This window comes from Danio rerio, chromosome 14 (genome assembly GCF_049306965.1).
Source record: "Danio rerio strain Tuebingen ecotype United States chromosome 14, GRCz12tu, whole genome shotgun sequence".
Taxonomy (NCBI): domain Eukaryota; kingdom Metazoa; phylum Chordata; class Actinopteri; order Cypriniformes; family Danionidae; genus Danio; species Danio rerio.
This window is the reverse complement of record NC_133189.1, coordinates 39991315-40014369: the sequence shown is the minus strand read 5'-3', so window position 1 is coordinate 40014369 and position 23055 is coordinate 39991315. Positions and strand designations below refer to the sequence as shown.

At 36.0% G+C, this 23055-nt stretch overlaps 3 protein-coding genes across 3 annotated transcripts; 2 read left to right on the top strand and 1 right to left on the bottom strand.

The window, feature by feature from the left end:
* Nucleotides 1–28: 28 nt before the first annotated feature.
* rnaseh2c (ribonuclease H2, subunit C) lies at nt 29–5262 on the top strand. The gene is made up of 5 exons (NM_001161377.1): nt 29–318; nt 3488–3641; nt 3726–3838; nt 3924–4043; nt 4335–5262. Exons 1-5 carry the CDS (start codon nt 316–318, stop codon nt 4356–4358), a joined length of 414 nt encoding a protein of 137 aa, NP_001154849.1. The 5' UTR covers nt 29–315; the 3' UTR covers nt 4359–5262.
* A 548-nt stretch (nt 5263–5810) lies between these two features.
* Nucleotides 5811–9070, bottom strand: zbtb3 (zinc finger and BTB domain containing 3). The gene is made up of 2 exons (XM_009291211.5): nt 8709–9070; nt 5811–8561 (listed from the first exon to the last, which is right to left on the bottom strand). Exon 2 carries the CDS (start codon nt 8552–8554, stop codon nt 6908–6910), a length of 1647 nt encoding a protein of 548 aa, XP_009289486.1. The 5' UTR covers nt 8555–8561; nt 8709–9070; the 3' UTR covers nt 5811–6907.
* A 4849-nt stretch (nt 9071–13919) lies between these two features.
* Nucleotides 13920–21852, top strand: lsm11 (LSM11, U7 small nuclear RNA associated). The gene is made up of 4 exons (XM_017359151.3): nt 13920–14391; nt 17661–17800; nt 17905–17988; nt 21434–21852. Exons 1-4 carry the CDS (start codon nt 13941–13943, stop codon nt 21743–21745), a joined length of 987 nt encoding a protein of 328 aa, XP_017214640.3. The 5' UTR covers nt 13920–13940; the 3' UTR covers nt 21746–21852.
* Nucleotides 21853–23055: the final 1203 nt, after the last annotated feature.

Genomic DNA, 23055 nt, shown 5'->3' with positions numbered 1-23055 from the left:
CCTAGTGGGACTATAATGACTGTTGCACTTGCAGGGCGCCTGTAAACAATGAGCTGCGAACAAATATTTACCACGTTATTACATCATTGCTTGTGTATATGTCGCTCTTTGTTTTTATAAACGTCCGGTTAATAATATTTATGAAAAACCACTGTCATTATCAACTCTACACCTACTACGAAACGGTAGGTGGCAGAAGGCCATGGATTTTACCGCGAAAAGGAACAACGTGTTGACGAAGAAATGCATCGCGTCCAATCAAAGTAAACGCAGCTGACCCATGTGACACTTATAAACAGTGTTAAAACGACGAGCATGGTAAGATATCGCTGCTTTGTATTAATGTTGAAGGTTTTATTGCTCAAAATATCTTTTGAAAATTTTTCTTATCTTATAAACACGTGGTTTTGGATAATTATGGTCAAGGTCACCCTATAAAAAATGATGGCTTTATAATGAACTTACTTTGTAAGTTTCACATACACAAATCCAATTGTGCCAGAAGCAGCCTCTCTTCTCTGCTAGAAAAAAGACATTAATATGTGTGGAAAAGTGATTTATAAGTATAAAAATAATGTTTGTATACATGTATTTTCTGTTGTAGAAGTGCATTTAATAACTCCTGTTAATAACTACAATTGGAGAAATGATTGTATGTAATTTTATTATTACGTACCCTCTCCTTGGTTCCTTTATTGTAATTTAATGTCTTTACTCGTTTAATTCTTGTTAAAGAACGTGATTTTGTTGTATAATAAAACAAGCAAAAAAAAGAAAAGCTGGAAAAAAGGTGTTAAAAAAATGACAGGTTAATTATTAATTAAAATGTAATGCCCTCAGTTCACCGACAAGGTATGTACAGTAAATATGCTCACATATTACAAATAAGAGAGTTTTGAATGAAAGGTGAACATCATCGCTGAACAACTGAAATTGAAAACATACATTGCATAAAACCAAGAGTCACTTTTTCCTATAAAAGTGTAAGTAAATAACTTAATTTATTCTTTCATTTTCTTTTCGGCTTAGTCCCTTTATTATTCTGGGGTCACCACAGCGGAATAAACAGCCAACATATCCAGCATATGTTTTACGCAGCGGATGCCCTTCCAGCTGCAAAACATCACTGAGAAACACCCATACAATTTTAGCACACAGAAATGCCAACTGACCCAAACGAGGCTCGAACCAGCAACCTTCTTGCTGCGAGGCGACAGCACTACCTACTGCACCACCGCGTCTGCAATAAATAACTTTTAGAAACAAAATAAATGATTTAAAATGTTTTTCATATTAAAGTAGAAATTTAGCAGCATCTCTTCTAAATCAAATAACTGGAATATGTCGCGAATAACAGTTTAAACAGCACTATTCTTCAATCTTTTGTAAACAAATTTTTTAATGTAAATAATAATTTTATTGTAAAGGAGAATAAGCCATCTCAGGGCAAATCTGGCAAAGCTTCCAATCATTGTCAATGTAGTGCAAACGTGCAGTTACATTTTTTAAAGGTGCGCAGGTATTCGACTGCACGAAGGCTGCGCCAGACCATACCTGTGTACTCGACACAGTAGTATAAATCAGCCTTAACAGAGCGTGGTCACGAAACTCCACATGTGGTAAGAAAAGTAATTAAAAAAATTGACATGGATCAAGAATTTGATCCATTATAGATTCTGAATGTTGATTTCGATTGCCGTTTGATTAATTACAGAGCCCTAAAATGTATATATCACCGCATTTGTTCTAGATGAAAAACTTCTGTTGCCATAATATATTACACTTTTAACATTCTTGTTGTTGATATAAGTAGCTTTTTCAGAGTAGATTTTATTGTTTGAAACACAGTATCACTCTTTAAGTTTAACTTTATAATAGCTTTCAATAACTAAACTGTATATATTTATTTTAATACTTAATGATTGTTCACCTGGCCTTCGTGTCTTATTTTAGACTGCTCTCAGTAAAACATTTAGAGAAAAGGTTTGGATTTTGTTAGTCTTGGGACATTGTTAAAATGCAATCTGCCATTGAACAGCTTTGCATAGGCTTTTGTGTACATTAAGCACTAATGTCAAAGCCAAAATACAACAAATGTGTATATCAATTTATAGCACATATATTGAAACTTGAAATTGAGGTAAAGTAGGTTTTATTTCCGCACATTGGTTCAATGTCAACTTCTGACACGGTCCCTATTTTGTTTACCATGAGACTTTGAATATTCAGTTTAAAATCTCATGTAAGTGCAACTACAAAACAACATTAGCACTATTTTATGGACTGATGTTGTACTTTGATCGTGGGCTGCTAATATAATTTCACTATTTATAAATTGCAAAGGCTAATTTTCTGAAATTATTAAGGAGAAAGTCAGAATGTGCAGGGTTCAACGCTAAGGATTTTTTCTACTGGTCTGATCGGGCAAGTGGTTTAGATTTTTACTTGCCCTGCCAAAATTTCCACTGGCCCCACCAAAAAAAAGGGAAGTTAATAGCTATTTTTAACCACATATTTTAAACAATGTGTCAAAAATAAAGTCTGTAAATCTAGAATTTCAATACTTAAAAAACAATTGTAAATATAAGTGTTATGCAAACAAAAAGAGCAGTATGGAAAATGTGGAGGCATTTTATTGCAGTTTGAAATTATTAAAAAAAAAAAGGTGGCTGACATGTCAAAGTGATGGCAAACTATGCATAACATCACTTCATTATTATTTTGTCGTGTTGTTTCCATGTAAATGTCTACTTCCAACACGTTAGAGACAGACATTTTCGTTTAGCCTTTTAATTTGATGTTGCCGCTATGTTGCTGTTTCTACGCTGTATTGGTTGTTACCAGGTTACAAAAAAAAAATAGCATGGTCAAATCAATCCGATAAGACGAATCGGAAAGCAATATGTTGTTTACGACATTACAGAGAAGGTAGCATTTAAAGATTTAAAAGCACAAACTTAAAATGCATGCAATTGACAAATAGTCACAGACAAATTAAATATTAGTGACAAGGCAGCACTGTCCCAATCGGGCCATTAATGATCCGGTCTACTGTCCCAAGTGTCTCTCACGGCGGCCCTGGGCCACCGGGCAGTCCTTATTGTTTAGCCCTGATGTGTATTGACCATTTCAATGTAGTGATGTCATTGGCTCATGAATATTTCCTGCTGGTTTTCAGACTATTTCATCACTGTAACAAGAGGCAATTCAATCATACCTTAATGTAAAACAGCTATCATGACATTATCAATATGTGGCTCTTTTTGGATTCTCGAAGCTATAGAAATTAAAAATGTAAAGCAGGAAACAGGACCATTGTTTTTGTTTACATGCCTCAAAATGGTCTATAAAACCAACTTTACTTCAATTAACTTGAACCATTATAACAACAAAACATGTTCATAAGTGCACAAAGCCACATGTGGACTGCCTGGTATCACTCTCGCATAAAATACTTGAAATCCTAATAACAAGTTTGTTTTACTAGATGACGGCAAATAGTTGTGTGACATCCATCCGACGTGATTCCATCAAACAAGCTGACAAACCACAGATCCACCTGTTACCTTGTGAAGTAGAGCATGACGGACCCGCCGAAGTCTTCAAGTTCTTTAATCCCACAGTGAAGGAACGCAAACATGGTTAGTCAAACACCAGCACACACCTCGAGACTACAACTCAAGTTTTAGCACTCCACCCGATAAAGATAACATTGTGTTTGGCAGAAACCACAGTATCATTCAGAGGCCGAGGGCTGAAGGGTCAGGAGTTGCAATGCCCACAAGGATACACAGGAGTGGTGCTGAAAGAGGTCCAGAAGCCGGCATCTGATCAAGAGGTGCCTGCAAATCAAACATGTTTAAATGTTAGATGTCTACTTTCTAGGAAACACATCTTTAATGATTTCTAACAATTGTTTCCAGGACAGAGTAGTAAAAGTTTCTTCAGTGTTTCATCATTTCACATACTGGAATTTGGAGACGCCTCCCACATCTGATGACGGAGTTGTGATGGCGATGGCATGGCCAGAGTTAGCAGAGGCGGTGAGTTACTTTCTGAAGCACTTATTTATTGTCATTAACACAGCAGATAATAATGTAATAAACACATTTTCTGCCAATTCAAATTCTCTAAAGCAGGGATGCTCAAACTTGGTCCTGAAGGGTTGGTGTCCTGAATAGTTTACTTTCTTCAACACACCTGCTTGATACCTAGAAAGAGCTTGATTAAATGGTTCAGGTGTGTCTAACTGGGTTTGGAACTAAACTTTGCAGGACACCGGCCCTCTGAGTTTGGGCACCTGCATTAACTTAAATCAATACCTCTTCCTGCAGATACATGGACCAGTGGATGACTGATAACGGATGCTGTTTTATTATGGAGATCTACCCCCCCCCCCCTTCCCCTCCAAGTACACGGTTACAGTAAAACAAATGTTAAAATAATCTTTTGCTGGAAGACCACCATTTTTACCACACTTACCATGAATGTCACAATCTAACAATCTATTAAAGTGTTGTTTTATTGTTTTCCCTTGTGCAAACTCTTACTTTTGCCATGTAGCTGCTCATTATTTAATAGTAACAATACATTTTGATTTGATATTCATTAGTGATAAAAGATTGCAGTTATGTTTTTTGAAACAAGTCTCGTGTTCACCAAGGTTACATTTGTTTGATTTAAATACAGTAAAGATTGTAATATTGTGAAATATCAGTAGAGGGCACCTATTTGACCCCTTTTTCTAGATTTAAGATAAGTCTTTCGTGTCTCCAGAATGTGTTTCAGCTCAAAACACCAATCAGATTATTTATTATCCCTTTCGGAATATTCAAATGTTCTGCTCTGAACACTATGAAGCTGTTTTTGTGGCCTGTGCCTTTAATGCTGGTTCCCTCCACCCACCGTTCTCCACCCACCAGGCCTGTCAGAGTGTGCCTTAATCTTCCCCACGACTGTGTCAGATAAACAGCACAGTGACAGACATGAAGGAAGCAGATCTCACATAACATTTGTGAGAAATTCTATAGTGAAAACTTTCCCAATGATTTTTTGATGTATTGGGTGCAGTTTTTTTGAGCCTTTCAATGTATCACACACAATGTTGTTATAAAGTTCACGCACACAGATATACATAGAGAACGCACGCTTTACTATACACTGCTTTTGCATGGCAAATGTGACAGGATATAAACGTTAATATCCACCGCTATATGGATATCTGTTATGTTAATGTACAAAATAAACCTGATTTAACATCCACAAACCGAGATTGAAGCGTCTTCTTTTATAATTATACTAACAAGCAGCTGTGGTGATAAATTAAAGATAAAGTAAAATTGCTGTAATTCATTACAAACATGCACTGTTTGAAAAACTTTTAAACTTGTAAAACTCATTCTTGATGACGATCTTTAATCCCAGTTGCTTTGCACATGTCCTGACTTGTTGATATGACACATTACTACGGACACATGTTAATAAGCAGCTGTCAATCAATTCGGTGGGCGGGGAAACCACACTCCTACGTCACATTGCGGTCGGCCTCAAAATGGGACGGATTTAGATCTTATTTTAATGTTAAGAGATTCAAAACATTGAGACCTATTGTCTATTATCAATCCCAGTATAACTGTGGACACACTATACGTACACACAGTTGTCCAAACAGTTTACAAAAGATGATCATAGGTGCCCTTTGAAATAGCTGTCTTGTACCTAATTTCACAGCTAAATTACTCCAATCTGTCACATGATAGTAAGGATTTTTTTTCCATGTAAGATTTTTGGATGAACAACGAGTGAACAAATTGGATGAACAAATTTAATGTATCACTGGCGAATAAAAGCATTGATTTCACTCTCACACAAAACAGCACAAAACACATACACAGCAAAACATTTCCATAAGTGATAGTCAGTTAACTGCTTTAAAGGATCGAAATGCTTATTTCTTGGTATAACAGATATAATTCTTTATAAAAAACAAACAACAAAACTGTAAAACATCACCATGAAATAAATAGGCTTTGTTCACTCTAAAATGAAAATGCTATCATCATTTCCTCAGCCTCAAGTAATTCCAGTTTAAACCCTCAAGAAATGTATTCATCATGGAAAAATAGATGAAGATATTTCTATGGAATCTAAAGAAGTTTAATTCATCTCGTTCGCATGTTTCAACAGATTTAAAAATAATTTTAAAAAGGGACAGAATTGCTTTTTATAATGATCAGGCTTTTATTCACATGTATGATTGTGATATTATTTCCTCTGATTCATGTTTTTCTAGAATTAAAAGCTAAATTAAAATCACAATTTAATTGTCAATTTACTTACATTTATTTTGTATAATATTTTGTTTATAATATGAAACACTTTTTGGAAATGACTTGAGTGAGTAAATGACTACAGAATTTTCAGTTCGGGTGAATTATGAGCTAAAAAAAGGCTTTGTTTGACCACTCATGGTCCGTTATAATTCACTGATACTTCTTTTCCCCCTTTTTACATTAAAACCATTCGCTTTAGCGATGAAATGTAAAACCAGATTGTGCAACATCATAAGGTTCAAGAACCTGAAAAACTAAAACCACTTACAAAATGCATTAATTTAGTTCAATTGGTTGATTGCATGGAAGCAATCAAGTGGTTTCCTTTTCAATGCATTTACCGTTTTTAAGGCATGAGCCACAGAGATATGATTTAGGTAAATATCATGATAATTCATAACATCTGCCAAAACCTTTAGATGTATATGTGTAATTTCCTGAAGGAGCAGTTGTGTCCAATCCAGCTCATCCAGAGTTTAGCTTTACCACATCTGCCTTTAAGTCCAAAACCTTGATTAGCTGGTTCAAATGTTATCTATACTCAAAGCTAAACTCTGCAGGACAGGAAATATTAGCTATGTCTGAGGAGGATTTGGAGGTGGCGATGAAGATGGAGGGTCTGACTCGACTCTGCTGCGTTTGACTGGCAGGCCTTGATCATGTGCCTTTCTGATGTGCCTGTATAAGTCTCCAGACTGAGTGTAACTCCGGTAACAGTAGCTGCATTCATACGGCCGTTCCCTGGTGTGCACAATGGCATGTCTCCTCAAGGTGTACGCGCAGGAAAATGTCTTTCCACAAGTGCTACAAGTAGGCACATCGTCCACATAATTCCCAAGCGAGTCCTGAAAATCCTCAAGGTACATGGCCTGCTGTTCTGATTGGGAACCAGTCTGAAAAATGGATGACGGGAAGTTGCTGGATTCTGCCGTGGAATTATTAGGGCCTTGCGGTGAAGGAGGGAAAGAAAGGGGCTCTTGATGGGGAAGATGAATTAACTGGTGTGCAGGTATGAATTGAGTATCAGTGAGCTCCTCCACATCGTGGTTACTGTCATCATAATCGTCAGTGTGATCTAAATCTGCATTCATCCTTGGGCTGTCATCCATGACCACAGTTTCTGCATCATCAGACTCCTCATCAGAAATCACAATGGCCTCCACCTTCACTTTGCCGTTTTCATCACTGTACTCAACTAACGTCGGAGGTTTTTTACACCTATTTTGCATGACTCTTGCAGTGCTCTTATTTCTCTGTTCATTCGAGTTCTGGATTTGCTGTGATGAGCCAGGATTTCCACTATACTTATTCTGGGTTTTTAGCATTTGAGCGTGTATAAAGACACTGGGTTCATGTTCTGGAGCAGAGTTGGTGTTGTTTTCCACCCTACTCAGAGCTGCGGCAGTGGCTACAACCGGTTGTGTTTCTGTTTGAATCAGTTCTGTTGAACTACAAGGACTTGAAAGAGCCGACTCAAGGCTAGTGGACCGTGCTGATATTCTAATCTTGTCTGGTTTTGGTGAAGCGGATGGACCGGAAGAAGAATTACTAACAGCTGGTTGTGAATCCATTCCTGGTTGAGTAGTGTCTGCCATTTCTGAACTCTCCACACTGTGTGTGAGCATTTTAGGCATTCCTGCTTGCGTTGCACTCTTGGCATCGATAAAAAGTGATATCTGCTGGCTGGACTGGGAACAATGCGCCAGTGCTCCATCTCTTTCCGCACCAGCTGCGTCTTCTCCAGGAGAGTGGTCGAGTACTCCAGGTTTAGCGGACTCATTTGTACCTACTTCTACTCTTGTGCTGTCGGCCTCAGCCATTCCTCGACCCTGCAGTCTTCTCTTGCAAACCCTCACCACGTCATTCATATGTAAAAAGCTGGCAGCGGCGAGCACATCCTCTGGAGGCGGGTGGGCTGCTTGTAGGAGTACCCCTTCATACATGAAATCAAGCAGGAGCCCAAAGGCTTGAGGAGTCACGATGTCTCCATTAATACACACCGTGTCTCTCTGTGGTCCTCCGTTAACTGTGGTTGAGTTCCCCACTGACTGATCCGAGTAAAACATATGGAAGAAAGGGGAGAAAGTGGCCAGTACAGCACGGTGGGCTCTGAAATGAGTTGAGCCGACTTGCACAATGCAGTCACAGAGGAAACCTTGCAGACGCTGAGAGCGCAAGCTTGCCAAGAGATGCTGACTGTGTCCTGGAAACTCCATTTTCATGGGCAACCTAGAAAACACAGCATGCATTAATGTCATACCCCATAAGATATAAAGTATTACTTATAAACAGCCCTTTTGCTGTGTGTATATAAACTAAATGTCTCGTAAATCACAATATTAGCATATATTCTTTTACAGATTAAATGTTTCTTACTGAATTCTCCAGTGCCGACAAAGTCCACTTCAAGATCTGCTTTTTGGATGAACCATCATCTATTAATCCACTCTTGGTGACAGTTCAGAAATCCATACCGGTGAATGCTTATAGTTGAATCTCGAACTAATCAATTATGTCCGGGTTTTCTTCACGTAACATCTTTCTACGATGGTTTGCACATGAATTCTTCACATGGGAACGGTTATATAAAATCATTAGCGGCGCCTCATATACTTAAAATATCTATTAGCCAAGAGAGCAGCAAGTGGTATATTGATTTTCTATACCTAAAGACTAGTTTTAAAACGTATACGCGACAGGGGAATGTTTGCCTTTAGGACAATACATCACGAACACACATTTCTACGTGTGTTTTGATCGGAAAGTACACACGAGCGTGCACTGCCGCCACGTGACGAGGAGGAGGAACGCAGAAGCTGTGGTTTGGATGACTGCAGGCAAGAAAGTTATCATATCAAATATATATATTATTGTTTATTGACACTGATAAGCTTGAAACGATAATGTCTATGTATATTATTATTATTATTATTATTATTATTATTATTAATAATAATAATAACAATAATGTGAGTTTATCTGGCACATATTTTGTTGTAAGTTGGGGTCATATACGAGAAAAATAAAAATTACAGTATGAGAAATTATAAAACAAAAATGAAAACAACAACCCACCACCACCAATAACAATCATAAATAGTTATGCCTACTATTAATATTATAATATTGCTCATCAGTAAAACCATATGTTATTTACATTATTCTCAATTCAGCTATTTAGCCTTTTATTTTGCTTAAGAAAAGTCTAAAACCATACATAAATTCATAATCATATATTAATATTTTTCAATTAACAGCAAAACAAACTAGTATTTCCTTTCAGTTAACATATACAGTTGAAGTCTGAATTATTAGCCCCTCTTTTTTAAATATTTCTCAAATTATGTTTAACAGAGCAGGGGAAAGTTCAGTATGTCTGATAATATTTTTTCTTCTGGAGAAAGTCTTATTTGTTTTATTTCGGCTAGAATGAAAGCCGTTTTTAATTTTTTAAAAAGCATTTTAAAAGAAAAAAATATTATCAGACATATTGGGAAAATTTCCCTGCTTTGTTAAGCATAATCTGGAAAATATAAAAAAAGAAAAACAAAATTAAAAATGGGGCTAATAATTCTGACATTAAATGTAAAAAAAAAAATATGTGTGTGTGTGTTTATGTTGCAGTTATGTAAATATAAAAAGGGGAAAAGGAGAAGTGCTCTGAAGAGGTTTGCTTTTACAATAGCTATTTTAATTAATCACATTCAAAATATACATTTTTTAATAATATATTTGTATTATATATTTATTACCTGTATGTGACACATACACAAACAAAAACTTTTGTTACAAAAATATTTACATTAATATACAAACATAAATAACTTTTTTTCTTAAATATATGCATGTGTTTGTATTTATATACACATAATAAATATACACAGCACACAATCTTAAATTTTGTCAAACAAACTTTTAGCTTAGATGTGATTAAGCACTAAATGTCAGTCCTCCAGCCTCAAGGCTAAGATTGGATTTCTTTAAAAACAGCCATAATCACTGCCTGGCTGAGATACATAAAGTGGGTATCTGACCAAACAAGAAGCACTGCATCCAATTATATTTTTCTGTGACATGTCTTTAAAATATGGAAATTAACTTTACCCCAGTATTTTCAATGGAATTTCTGCGCTAGCCTGCCGCAATTGACAGCACCTGCATTTAAACGGTCTTTTGTTTAGTTTTTTTTTTTTTTGCTTTAACAACCAAATGTCTATGTAACGAAATATGTTATAATTACATTGCAACATCAATGCTGTAAAAGAAACCTTATGAAATTGAAAATAGTCACATAAAACTTTCACCGGAAGTTCATGGGCTGAAAAACACTAGCTGTGCATATACGAGGCTGTTATCTATGATTTCTTAAATAAAGACCTTATAGGAATAGTTCATACAAAAAGTGAAAACTCTCTCATCATTTACTCACAATTTACCTGCTTTAAACGTTTAAGAGTTTTTGTTCTTCTAGGGAATATAAAATGTTTAAAAACCTGAAATCACCGACGTCCATTGACTTTGTTTTTCCTATGGAAGTCAATGGTTACTATGTTTCTAACATTTTTCTAAATATCTTGTTTTATGTTCAACAAAAATGAAGCTCATATATACGGAACCCCGGAAGGGACGTAGTGGAGGAGAAAAAAAATGGGTGGGTAAAAATAAAATAATGGGTGAAAGAAAAAAAATGGGTGGGAGGAAAATATATATTTCTAAGTTTTTTGCGTTCTCTCGCAAAGTTTTGCGTTCTCTCGCAAAGATGTTTTGCGTTCCCTCGCAAAGATGTTTTGCGTTATCTCGCAAAGATGTTTTGCGTTCCCTCGCAAAGATGTTTTGCGTTCTCTCGCAAAACTGTTTCTCCACAAACACTTCCTGTTCACTGCACTCACGTAAACCCTCCCGTTTTTGCTGAAATTCTCCCATATTTTACCATTCTACCCCACTTTCTTTACATTACTGTGCGCTGATTGTCGCCTTTCACTTTGCAACCTCTGAACCAGTGAATGCATGTTTAAGCGCTGACTGACAGACGCGCTCCATACAATAAACTGATCCCTTACCAGGGTCTGTACGCGCCATTTAAAGGGACACTTCTGTTATCAAACAAGTGCGCAGCAAATGAATCTCATGTTTTGTTTAGTTTGATAACAGAGGTGTCTCTGTAAGAATGCACAGATCTATAATGAAAGCAGTCCATTACTTTAGAAACTGTTTGTGCTCATTTAAGAGAAAATAAGCTGTTTAAAATAAAACATGCAGGACGGAGATGTTTCATATTATTCAGTGTATTTGTCTGTTTAAACATACACCCGCTCCTCTGTAAATGGCGTGTACAGACGCTGATCTGGGATCAGTTTATTGTACGAAGCGCGTTTGTCAGTCAGCGCTTATACATGCATTCACTGGTTCATAGGTAGCATACGCACAGTAATGTAAAGAAAGTGGGGTAGAATGGTAAAATACGGGAGAATTTCGGCAAAAACGGGAGGGTTTACGTGAGTGCAGTGAACAGGAAGTGTTTGTGGAGAAACAGTTTTGCGAGAGAACGCAAAACATCTTTGCGAGGGAACGCAAAACATCTTTGCGAGAGAACGCAAAACATCTTTGCGAGGGAACGCAAAACATCTTTGCGAGAGAACGCAAAACATCTTTGCGAGGGAACGCAAAACATCTTTGCGAGATAACGCAAAACATCTTTGCGAGAGAACGCAAAACATCTTTGCGAGGGAACGCAAAACTTTGCGAGAGAACGCAAAAAACTTAGAAATATATATTTTCCTCCCACACATTTTTTTTCTTTCACCCATTATTTTATTTTTACCCACCCATTTTTTTTCTCCTCCACTACGTCCCTTCCGGGGTTCCGTACATATACGTTTGGAACAACTTGAGGGTGACTAATTGTAAATGGTATTTTTATTTTTGTGTGAACTATTCCTTTAAGTCCATAGCAAACTCTGACAGTTTTATAGTTTTCTTATTAGCCAGTATTGAATCGCCAATATTTAATCAACGATGTAAAAATGTCAATGTCTTAAAAAAAAAGCACAAAGACAGGTACACATGTACGGAACCCCGGAAGGGACGTAGTGGAGGAGAAAAAAAATGGGTGGGTAAAAATAAAATAATGGGTGAAAGAAAAAAAATGGGTGGGAGGAAAATATATATTTCTAAGTTTTTTGCGTTCTCTCGCAAAGTTTTGCGTTCCCTCGCAAAGATGTTTTGCGTTCCCTCGCAAAGATGTTTTGCGTTATCTCGCAAAGATGTTTTGCGTTCCCTCGCAAAGATGTTTTGCGTTCCCTCGCAAAGATGTTTTGCGTTCTCTCGCAAAACTGTTTCTCCACAAACACTTCCTGTTCACTGCACTCACGTAAACCCTCCCGTTTTTGCTGAAATTCTCCCATATTTTACCATTCTACCCCACTTTCTTTACATTACTGTGCGCTGATTGTCGCCTTTCACTTTGCAACCTCTGAACCAGTGAATGCATGTTTAAGCGCTGACTGACAGACGCGCTCCATACAATAAACTGATCCCATACCAGGGTCTGTACGCGCCATTTAAAGGGACACTTCTGTTATCAAACAAGTGCGCAGCAAATGAATCTCATGTTTTGTTTAGTTTGATAACAGAGGTGTCTCTGTAAGAATGCACAGATCTATAATGAAAGCAGTCCATTACTTTAGAAACTGTTTGTGCTCATTTAAGAGAAAATAAGCTGTTTAAAATAAAACATGCAGGACGGAGATGTTTCATATTATTCAGTGTATTTGTCTGTTTAAACATACACCCGCTCCTCTGTAAATGGCGTGTACAGACGCTGATCTGGGATCAGTTTATTGTACGAAGCGCGTTTGTCAGTCAGCGCTTATACATGCATTCACTGGTTCATAGGTAGCATACGCACAGTAATGTAAAGAAAGTGGGATAGAATGGTAAAATACGGGAGAATTTCGGCAAAAACGGGAGGGTTTACGTGAGTGCAGTGAACAGGAAGTGTTTGTGGAGAAACAGTTTTGCGAGAGAACGCAAAACATCTTTGCGAGGGAACGCAAAACATCTTTGCGAGAGAACGCAAAACATCTTTGCGAGGGAACGCAAAACATCTTTGCGAGATAACGCAAAACATCTTTGCGAGATAACGCAAAACATCTTTGCGAGAGAACGCAAAACATCTTTGCGAGGGAACGCAAAACTTTGCGAGAGAACGCAAAAAACTCAGAAATATATATTTTCCTCCCACCCATTTTTTTTCTTTCACCCATTATTTTTTTTTCACCCACCCATTTTTTTTCTCCTCCACTACGTCCCTTCCGGGGTTCCGTACAAAACAGTGATGATACATCGCAAGAAAAAAATAAGTGACAAATGTCTTCACTCTCATTCTTACAAAATGTGCAAATATCAGTAACATCACAATATTTGGATAAAAGTGCATTACATGGGTAAATATTGTGCAAAATTTTAAAGTGCACCTCTTTCACACATGCAACGTTACAAGTGAATTTAACAACAAGCCTTCACGTCATCGATGTTTTTATCGGCGGCTTCACACACTCAAAAGTTACCCATGATCCTCCGCACAGCCTGACTGCGGCTCATTCAAAAATGGAGGAGGGTGAGAGAAAGTCTGAAAGTGTGCGCTGTCCAGCATCTTCCCAAACATCTGACCAGCAAAACACTACAGAATCCACCGGCCAAAACCCAGAGACTGACGAAGACGACGTCGAAACTAAGCTGGACATCAGATCGGATAAGTTTGACCCTCTGCTCGCTCTGTATTCCCCTCAAGTGCCTTTGCCTTACCCCAATATCAAGTGCTTTAATAACATCGCTGAATATGAGAGCTTCATGAAAGGGGGTCGAGGCCGAGCCAAACCCGAAAATGTGGAGAAAAGACTAAGAAAAGCTCAGAAAGGTAAAGCTGATCCGGAGAGGATCGAGAGGTTGAAGAGACTGATGGTGAATAACCCGGTGCCGGAGGAGGGAGAGGGGAGCGGAGTCAAGCGGCCGCCGCGGCAAAGAAAAACGGCCAAAAATGTGCTCACGAGGATGCCACGTATGTTCATCTCTTTAGTGATAAAGCAACAAACACTTAACTGTTGATACACCAAACCAAAAGTGCTGAATAATGTCTTTTAAGGCATGACAGGTGAACGAATAGGGTAAAATATAAACTAATTGTTGTTTATTGGTAACGTTAGATTACATCCAGGATTGCAAACACATTTGTGTTATACAGTTTAAATAAGCTAACTAAGGCATTATTTAATTAAAGAAATATTTTGCTCAAAAATTAAATATCCGTCATCAATTTCTCGCCCTTGTTTCAAACTTTTATGAGTTTTTTTTTAACACAAAAAGATGTGAGACTTCTGACAGGGACTCGCAAGCATGAACATATCCTCAGTTCTTTCCTCTCTGGGCTGGCTGCCTGTCACGGATTGATTAAATTTTTTTAATTGATTTTAAATTATTACATTTTATTTATAAATTCTTAAATGGTCTGGCACCATCTTATTTATCAGATCTCCTACATGTATATAATCCTGGTAGCTCAAGGTCATCTGATCAGTCTTTTCATTCTGTATCAAAACAAAGTGGAGATCTGGCTTTTGCTGTTATCGCCCCAAAATACTGGTCAAGCTTCCACCCTGCATTAGACACGCTCCAGCTTCATCTGTTTTCATCTGCATCTTTGTCTTTGTTTACTACATAAATAAACTAAGATATTTTGAAGAAAGCTGAAAACCTGTTACCTTTGAATTAGTATGAAAAACAAATACTATAGAAGTCAATGGCTACAGGTTTTCAGCTTTCTTTAAAATATTTTATTTTGTGTTAAACAGAAGACAAACTCAAAGTCATTTTCCCAATTGATTTATAGGTTACATCAAGAATTACAAACATATTTTTGTATTACAGTTTCTCTAAAACATTGTTTAAATATGGAAATAGGGGATTATTTATTTATTTTTAGAGGTAGTTCATTAAAAAAACTTAATTGTCATCAAATTCTCACCCATGTTTCAAACCTTCAAGTTTCTTTATTTTGAACTCAAAATAAGGTATTTTAAAGAATGTTGGAAACCACTGTAACCACTGACTTCCATAGTATTTTTTATTTTTTTTGGTATGTAAATGATTACATGTTTTCAGCTTTCTTCAAAATATCTTATTTTGTGTTCAGCTGATGAAACAAACTCATAAATGTTTATAACCACTAGAGAGTTCTTAAATTTTCCCCGGATGTAACCTATAAACCCAGCCTAGTGGATTTATAGGTTACATCTTCTTCTTCTTTGGCCTTAGTCCTGTATGGTTGCGGGGTCAGCTGTTTGGAACAAGCCCTTTTAGACTTGTCCATATGATAACGACTTTTTTACACATTCCGGCCGGCCTGTCGTCTGGGCCTGTCACCCTCATACACTCATACACTACGGACAATTTAGCCTACCTAATTCACCTGTAGCATGTCTTTGAACTGTGGGGGAAACCGGAGCACCCAGAGGAAAACCACGAGAACGCAGGGAGAACATGCAAACTCCTCACAGAAATGCCAACTGAGCCGAGGTTCGAACCAGCGACCTTCTTGCTGTGAGGCGACAGCACTACCTACTCAAGAATTGCAAACACATTTTTGTGTTAGTTTTTCTAAAATGTTGTTTAAATATGCAAATAAGGGATTATTTAGTTAAAGGGATAGTTCACCCTAAAAAAATATCATTAATTTCTTACTGTTGTTACTTTGAGTTTCTTTCTTTTGCTCTCAAAATAAGATAATTTGAAGAGTGTTGGAAACTTGTAACCACTGACTTCCATAGTATTTGTTTTTACTCCTATGGAATTTAATGGTTATATGTTTTTTAGCTTTCTTCAAAATATTTAGTGGTAAACAGATGCATACCCATAAAGGTTTATAACCATTGAGAGTAAATTTTCTTTAGCAACTAGTGTAAAATTAATACTTACAGTTGTAAATTTCCTATTTGATTTCTAGGTTACATCAAGAATTGCAAACATGTTTATTTGTATTAGTTTTTCTTTTTGAATATGCATATAAGGGAATATTTTGTTAAAGGCATAGTTCACCCAAAAATTTAAATTGTCATCAAATCCTCAGCCTTATTTCAAACTTTTATGAGTTTCTTTCTTTCTTTTTAACACAGAAGTAGAAACTCATAAAGGTTTATAACCACTTGAGAGAGAGTAAATTTGCATTATTGGGTGAACTGTTTCTTAAATGCGTGCTAATTTGCATACATTTTAGCACACAATTTGAACATTTAAAGGGTCATGTTAAAACTTGTGTGATTTACTTGTAGTTTAAATGTTATATATAATCAGTACATTATTTGTTTAACACCCCACTGTAAAAAATCTTCACACTATATGTATGAATAAACTATAAATAAAGATATAATATCTAATATAATATAAAGTTTTAAAACTGCATAATTATGCTTCAGCACATGAGAAAACAAAACTAATTTTGAGAAAGCAGTCTTTTGATATGAGCAATTCCACGCAAATGTCAACCTTGCCATAAAAAATTTAGTTTTCAGCAAAATAGACAAACCGTTTTTACATTTTTTGTGTAAGCAAGTATTTTACAGTACTGTAAAAATACTCGTGAATGTATCTGTCAGTATTTCAAACTATTATATTTAATTTGCCAAAATCACACAAGTGGCAATTTCACAGCTGTCACATCCATAACGGAAATGTGTCACATCCATAACGACACTTTTTCTTCATAAATGCAAAAATGTCAAATAAAACAAAATCAATCGTTTTAATTCTATAGTGAGCCGACTCATACCTGTTTGATGAGCATTGTTTCTTTTGGGTTGTGCAGTTTAACTGTCAGAATTTCGAAATAATCTTTTGTCGACTGTAAATTCGCAAACTTTTTTTGTCACATCCATAACGCATGTTTATTTTCCTAATTTAAAATATAAAACATGTTTACATATTGATATTTTTCTGCTCCCATAACTCTGTGGTGAGCTATTTTGGAAAATATAAACAAGTTTCGATATAATGTCAACATATACTTTCTATGTGAAATTATGTTTTGAGTTTTTACATCCATAACGCTGGAATTGCTCATATATAGAATGTAATTGAAATCTTCATGCGCAAACTGATAAAGAGCTACACAAAAAACACTTAGAATATATTTATATTTTGTGTTATTATAATGTATATTTTGCATATCTCAAAATCTACAAATTGACCAGTGCATAAAAAAGTGAATACTCCTGTGTAACTTGCCTGAGGAGCTAGCCAGGTAGTAATCTCACAATGTTCTGTTTTTCTTTGCAGTGCACACAGGCAGTCCATTAGGACAACTGAACCGATGTGTTCAGGAGAAAATCAGAGTCAAAGTTCACATCAGGACCTTTAAAGGGCTCCGGGGAGTGTGTTCAGGATTTGTGGTGGCATTTGATAAGTTTTGGAACCTGGTGTGTATGAAGCTGTCTTTAACAACTACCTTTTTTGTTTTGTTTATACTCAATAATAAATGTTTGACTCCATTTTTAACCTTGCTCACCCCTTTTGCTTCCAGGCAATGGTGGATGTGGATGAAACGTACAGGGAGCCACTTTTGGGACAAGCACTCTATCATGAGAAAGCGCTTACTATCACAAGGGTAATTAATTTCATATTTTAAAATGAGCATGAAATCAAAATAGGGAATACAAAAAAATGTGCATAGCAGCATCTGTTCTTGTGTGGTTTACCAGTGTGAGGAAGGGCAGCCGGTCACTCAAGAGATTATAGCATTAGCAAACTATACCCGTGCAGTTCATTTTCAATAAAAGCACAACAATAGGCCTTCAGCAATAAAACATATTTGTTTTCTATAGGGAGATTGATTCACAACAACCGATACACTTTTAAAGACTGACCTATCTGTTCACATTTATCTTATTTTTTAACAGTGTTCTGTTTAATGGGGTAAGGCAGGGGTGGGCAAACTCGGTCCTGGAGGGACGGTGTCCTGCACAGTTTAGCTCCTATACTAATCAAACACACCTGCTTATAGATTCTAGTTATCTTGAAGACACTGATTAGCTTGTTCAGGTGTGTTTGACTAGTGTTGGAACAAAACTCTGCAGGGACACCGGCCCTCGAGGGTCAAGTTTGCCCATCCCTGGGGTAAGCAGTACAGAAAAAGCTATATTACCCGTGTGATGATGTGAAAAAAAAAATTCCACCAATCTGAGAATCCCAACAAGCAGTGTGCCCAAAAGGATATTAAGCTCCCCCACTCTCATGATGAGATGCAAATGAATAGGGTACATACACAGCTAGTGCTTACCACTACTGATAAACTTCTGGTGAACGGTTAACTTGACAGTTTTTTGTTTTATTTTATTATTATTATTATTTTTTAATACAGTTCCCTACTGCATGGATGTTGTAATGTAATTAAAATACAATCCATTAAACAGACTTGAGCATTTATTTAGTTGTTCAAACATGCAACGAGATGAAAAGCCGTTTACGCGCACGCAACGTCAGAATCAGCAGGCTAGCACAGAAACTCCATTGAAAATACTGAGGTAAAATATATTTTCATATTTTAAAGACAGGGCTGCACAGTGGGTAGCACGTTTGCCTCACAGCAAGAAGGTCGCTGGTTCAAGCCCCGGTTGGGTCAGTAGGCATTTCTGTGTGGATTTCATCCGCTGCGTAAAACATATCCTGGATAAGTTGCCGGTTCATTCCGCTGTGGCAACTCCAGATTAATAAAGGGTCTAAGCCGAAAAGAAAATGAATGAATGAATTTTAAAGACATGGTGCGGAAAAATGAAATTGAATGCAGTGCTTCTTGTCCGGTCTGAGACCCACTTTTATATTGAATATCAATCAGGCAGTGAAGATCATTGATTTTTAAAGAAAACAGACCTTAAACGAGCCAATTTTTGTAACTACATACAGTTCACCGAATGCACTCTAACTTGCTTGCTGAAAATTAAAAGTACTTCTGCATACACTCTATTGTCTCGCTACATACTCAAAAGGTACTTAAACATTTGCGTATGTGCGACATATATTTCAATAAACTTGAAATATATTTTCTATAGATGCAACCAACAGCCGTAAAGGAAAGATTTTCTTGTGTTTTAATTTGTCTGCAAATTAATATTTGATTCAACTTAGTTCTTACCCTGTTTAAAGTCTGACAATAAGTACCGTAATATATTAATTTTGAACCATTTTCTTATTCTGATTTAAATTCAAGTTTGTAATGTTGTGACAAATATGTAAGGTTTCTTGTTGGTTTTATTCATTAATTTTTTTTATTTCAACTGTGTATATATACAGTATATCCCTACTTTTGAAAGTAATGCATCACAATATTAAGTTGCAGTGGTCCCTCATTATACGCAGGAGTTACGTTCCAAAAATAACCTGCAATTGGCAAAACCTGCAAAGTTGTCCACTTAATTTTTTTTTTTTTACAATTTTTATAGGTGTTTTAAAGCTGTAAAACTCCTCACTACACACTTTATACAGGAAGGAACACTTTCATACTAGTCAATATTACTGAAATTAGTTTGAAAACTGAAAAAATATGCATTTACACCAGTAAATAAATAGACTCATTGATGGGCTGGAAATCTGCAGACATTTTTTGCTATTTGTGCTTAGAATTTTGTTAGAAATCTGAATTTTGAACTAAAACCTTAATATATGAACAAAAAAGTAATTTAACTTGTATTTAATGTTCACAATGCAAATCCAATTAGATCCACTTGGTAAACAAAGCAAGTCTCTCATATAATATCTCTACTAAAAGGCAGAACATATTACTTTACAAACTATATTTTAAATAAATCATTTGAATATTTTCATATTAGCCAATAATATTACTGAAATTAATTAAAAAACTGAATTAATATAAATTTACACAAATAAATAAATAAACAGACTCAATGAAGGGCTAAAAATCTGGAATTCTGCTCGCGCAGATGCCGTGTGGGCCTAGTTATTAGTTAAGTAAAATCACTGTCCATTGAGACAAAAATGAGAATACTTCCATTGCAGAATTATAAGTGTCTGGCTTTTTCATTTATGTCTGTTCCCGCAGGGAGAACATTCTCTTATTGACTCAACATAACTACATAAATTTTAGATATAAGTACTTTTTAAAGTTAACCCTTTCAAGGCAGGCGTTGCAGATTTGCAACAGTTAAAAATTAACTACCTTATTACTCCAGATACATATTTTATAAGTTTTTTTACTCAGAAGTACCACTGCAGGACTTGGTTGTCCATTTGCAACAAACAGTTTCCCCACTTGCTCACCAGATGACACGCACACAAAAAAAAAGTTTCTTGGAGTACCACATGTCAAAGTGACTTGGAAACATGACCTACTCGATGAGGATTTGAGATACTGGATTTAGATCCCATATTGTTTTTGTTGTTGTTCTGCCACTGAAAAGCAATTTGTTACATTGCTTAAAAAGTTGTATATATAAAATTTTTTTTATTAAAAAATTTGTATAAATTGTATAAAAAAAATATTTTTTCATATATTCAGTCGTCAGTGTCTAATTACCACACTGAGCCAATGTTGCAAATCTGCAATCTCCCAGAACGCCATATGATAATTTTCCCCAAATATCAGATTTTTCCTGTTTCTAAAAATTTATTTGAGCCTGAGAGGGTTAATTTAACTTAAAAGTAACTGGCTTTGCTTTTTAAATTATAAAGGTAACTCAAATATTATTACTTAATAATTTTAAGTAATGCATTACTTTTACTCTTTATTTAGCAATATTATTTCTTTCGTTGTAACATTATCACACAATTAGCGTTACCCCCAACACTGCTAAGAAAAAATTAATGTGAAATATATTTCCAGAATCAGTGTTACCAGTTGAAAAGAAAGCCAAGCTTGGGAAGCAGTTTCACTCAAATTTACACTACAACATAGAAGAAAACGCCATTACAACTAACATTTTGATCTTTAATCAACATTTAATTTTTACTGAAGGATTAAAGCTTTTTATTATTTATTTTTTTTACAGTTTTGAAAATAATTCTATTGCTTTGGAAATCTAATTAATCTTCTATTACAGCTATTTGAAAAGCTAAAAGTGCAAGAGACTGCAGCCCTCAGTGCCGTGGAGAGGAAGCAAGGAGATAAACTCTTAAAGTCAGACCCACGCAGCGGTTCATCTCAACTCAAAGACCAAAGCAGGAGATCCGACTCCAGACACAACAAGGAGAAACCCGAGCTCTCCGAGATAGACAAGAGTACATCATCAAGAGAGATGCAAAAACCTGAAAGCAGGCCTAAAGTGGAGTATGGAAGAGTGCACACGCGTCACGTCAATCAGCTGTTCATACGAGGAGAAAACGTACTACTTGTGAACATACAACAGGATTAAACACTTGTTTTGGAAATTACCCAGAAATGTTTTGTGTATCATATTGATATGTAAATCACTGAATGAAATTGTTAAAAATTGAGTAAAATAAACTCTTTTTAAATAGTGTTGGGTCAATTTGTTGATCTATTAAACAACAGACATACCGTTTGCTTTTGCATTGAATGACCTCTAGGGGGAAGTAAAACACTGATGCACAGTAAGCATAAGTCTATTTTGTTACACATTTTATAAATCATCAAGAGGAAATCTTAATACATTTATGAAATCATTTGCTGATATTCAAAGTGAAAGTCAATCTGTCAGTCTCACTGAAACTAAGGCTCGCCAGTAGATGCTCCTATTTTCATGTCACACTTAAATAGTTTTCTGTTAGGCATTTCTCTCTTTAAGTGCACAAATTGCAGCAGGTCTCTATGGATTTTTGGTAAAACCATATAAATGGGTTAATTGGGCTTTTTGAGGCTGGAAATTGCATGTGGCACTCAAGGCTTTTTTGTCTTGACGTCTGATTGTTATTTTCATTTGCTGCATACATTAACTATAATGGTGCGGTTTATTCAGTCACATGTCAATATGCATTGCTTCACGTCATTTTATTCCTACACTTGATACAAGACATTTTGCATTACCTTATTCAAGTACCCAGAGACTCGGGTTTAAACAGTAAGAGCGGGTCAGATTGCCCGCTCGATTATTATCTAACCTAAATAACCCAGCACCATAGTATTGATTTCTTTGTGGAATGGTAGAAATGCAAAAAAAAAAAAAACTCATTATATATTATAATATTTAATATATTTATAAGAAAATATTCTACATTTGTTGCATATTCATAAAAATCACCAGTTAGAATTGGCAAGGTGAACACGTCCAGATGGAGGGATATAAAGCGACTATTAAAAAATATCCACAGCTAACATATAAAACATTATGTCCGGATATACCGAGGTCAGAAATTAAGTAGATGACCTTCCATTAAAGTGACAGTTTATCCAAAAATGAACATTCTTCCATCATTAACTAACTGCTATAAACCTGAGTTTCTTTCTTCTGTTGAACACAAAAGAAGATATTTTGAATAATGTTGGAAAGCAGCAGCCATTGTCTTCCATATTATTGTTTTCCTATTCTGGATGTCAGTGGCTGCTTTTTACCAACATTCTGAATGTCTTGTTTTGTGCTCGACAGAAGAAAGACAATCCTAAAAGCTTGCAACCCTTTGAGTGAGTAAGGGTGAACTATGCATTAAGGAGATAACATTTGCCCTCAAGTAATGTTTTCCAGGGTAGTTTCTTTTAGCCTCAGGT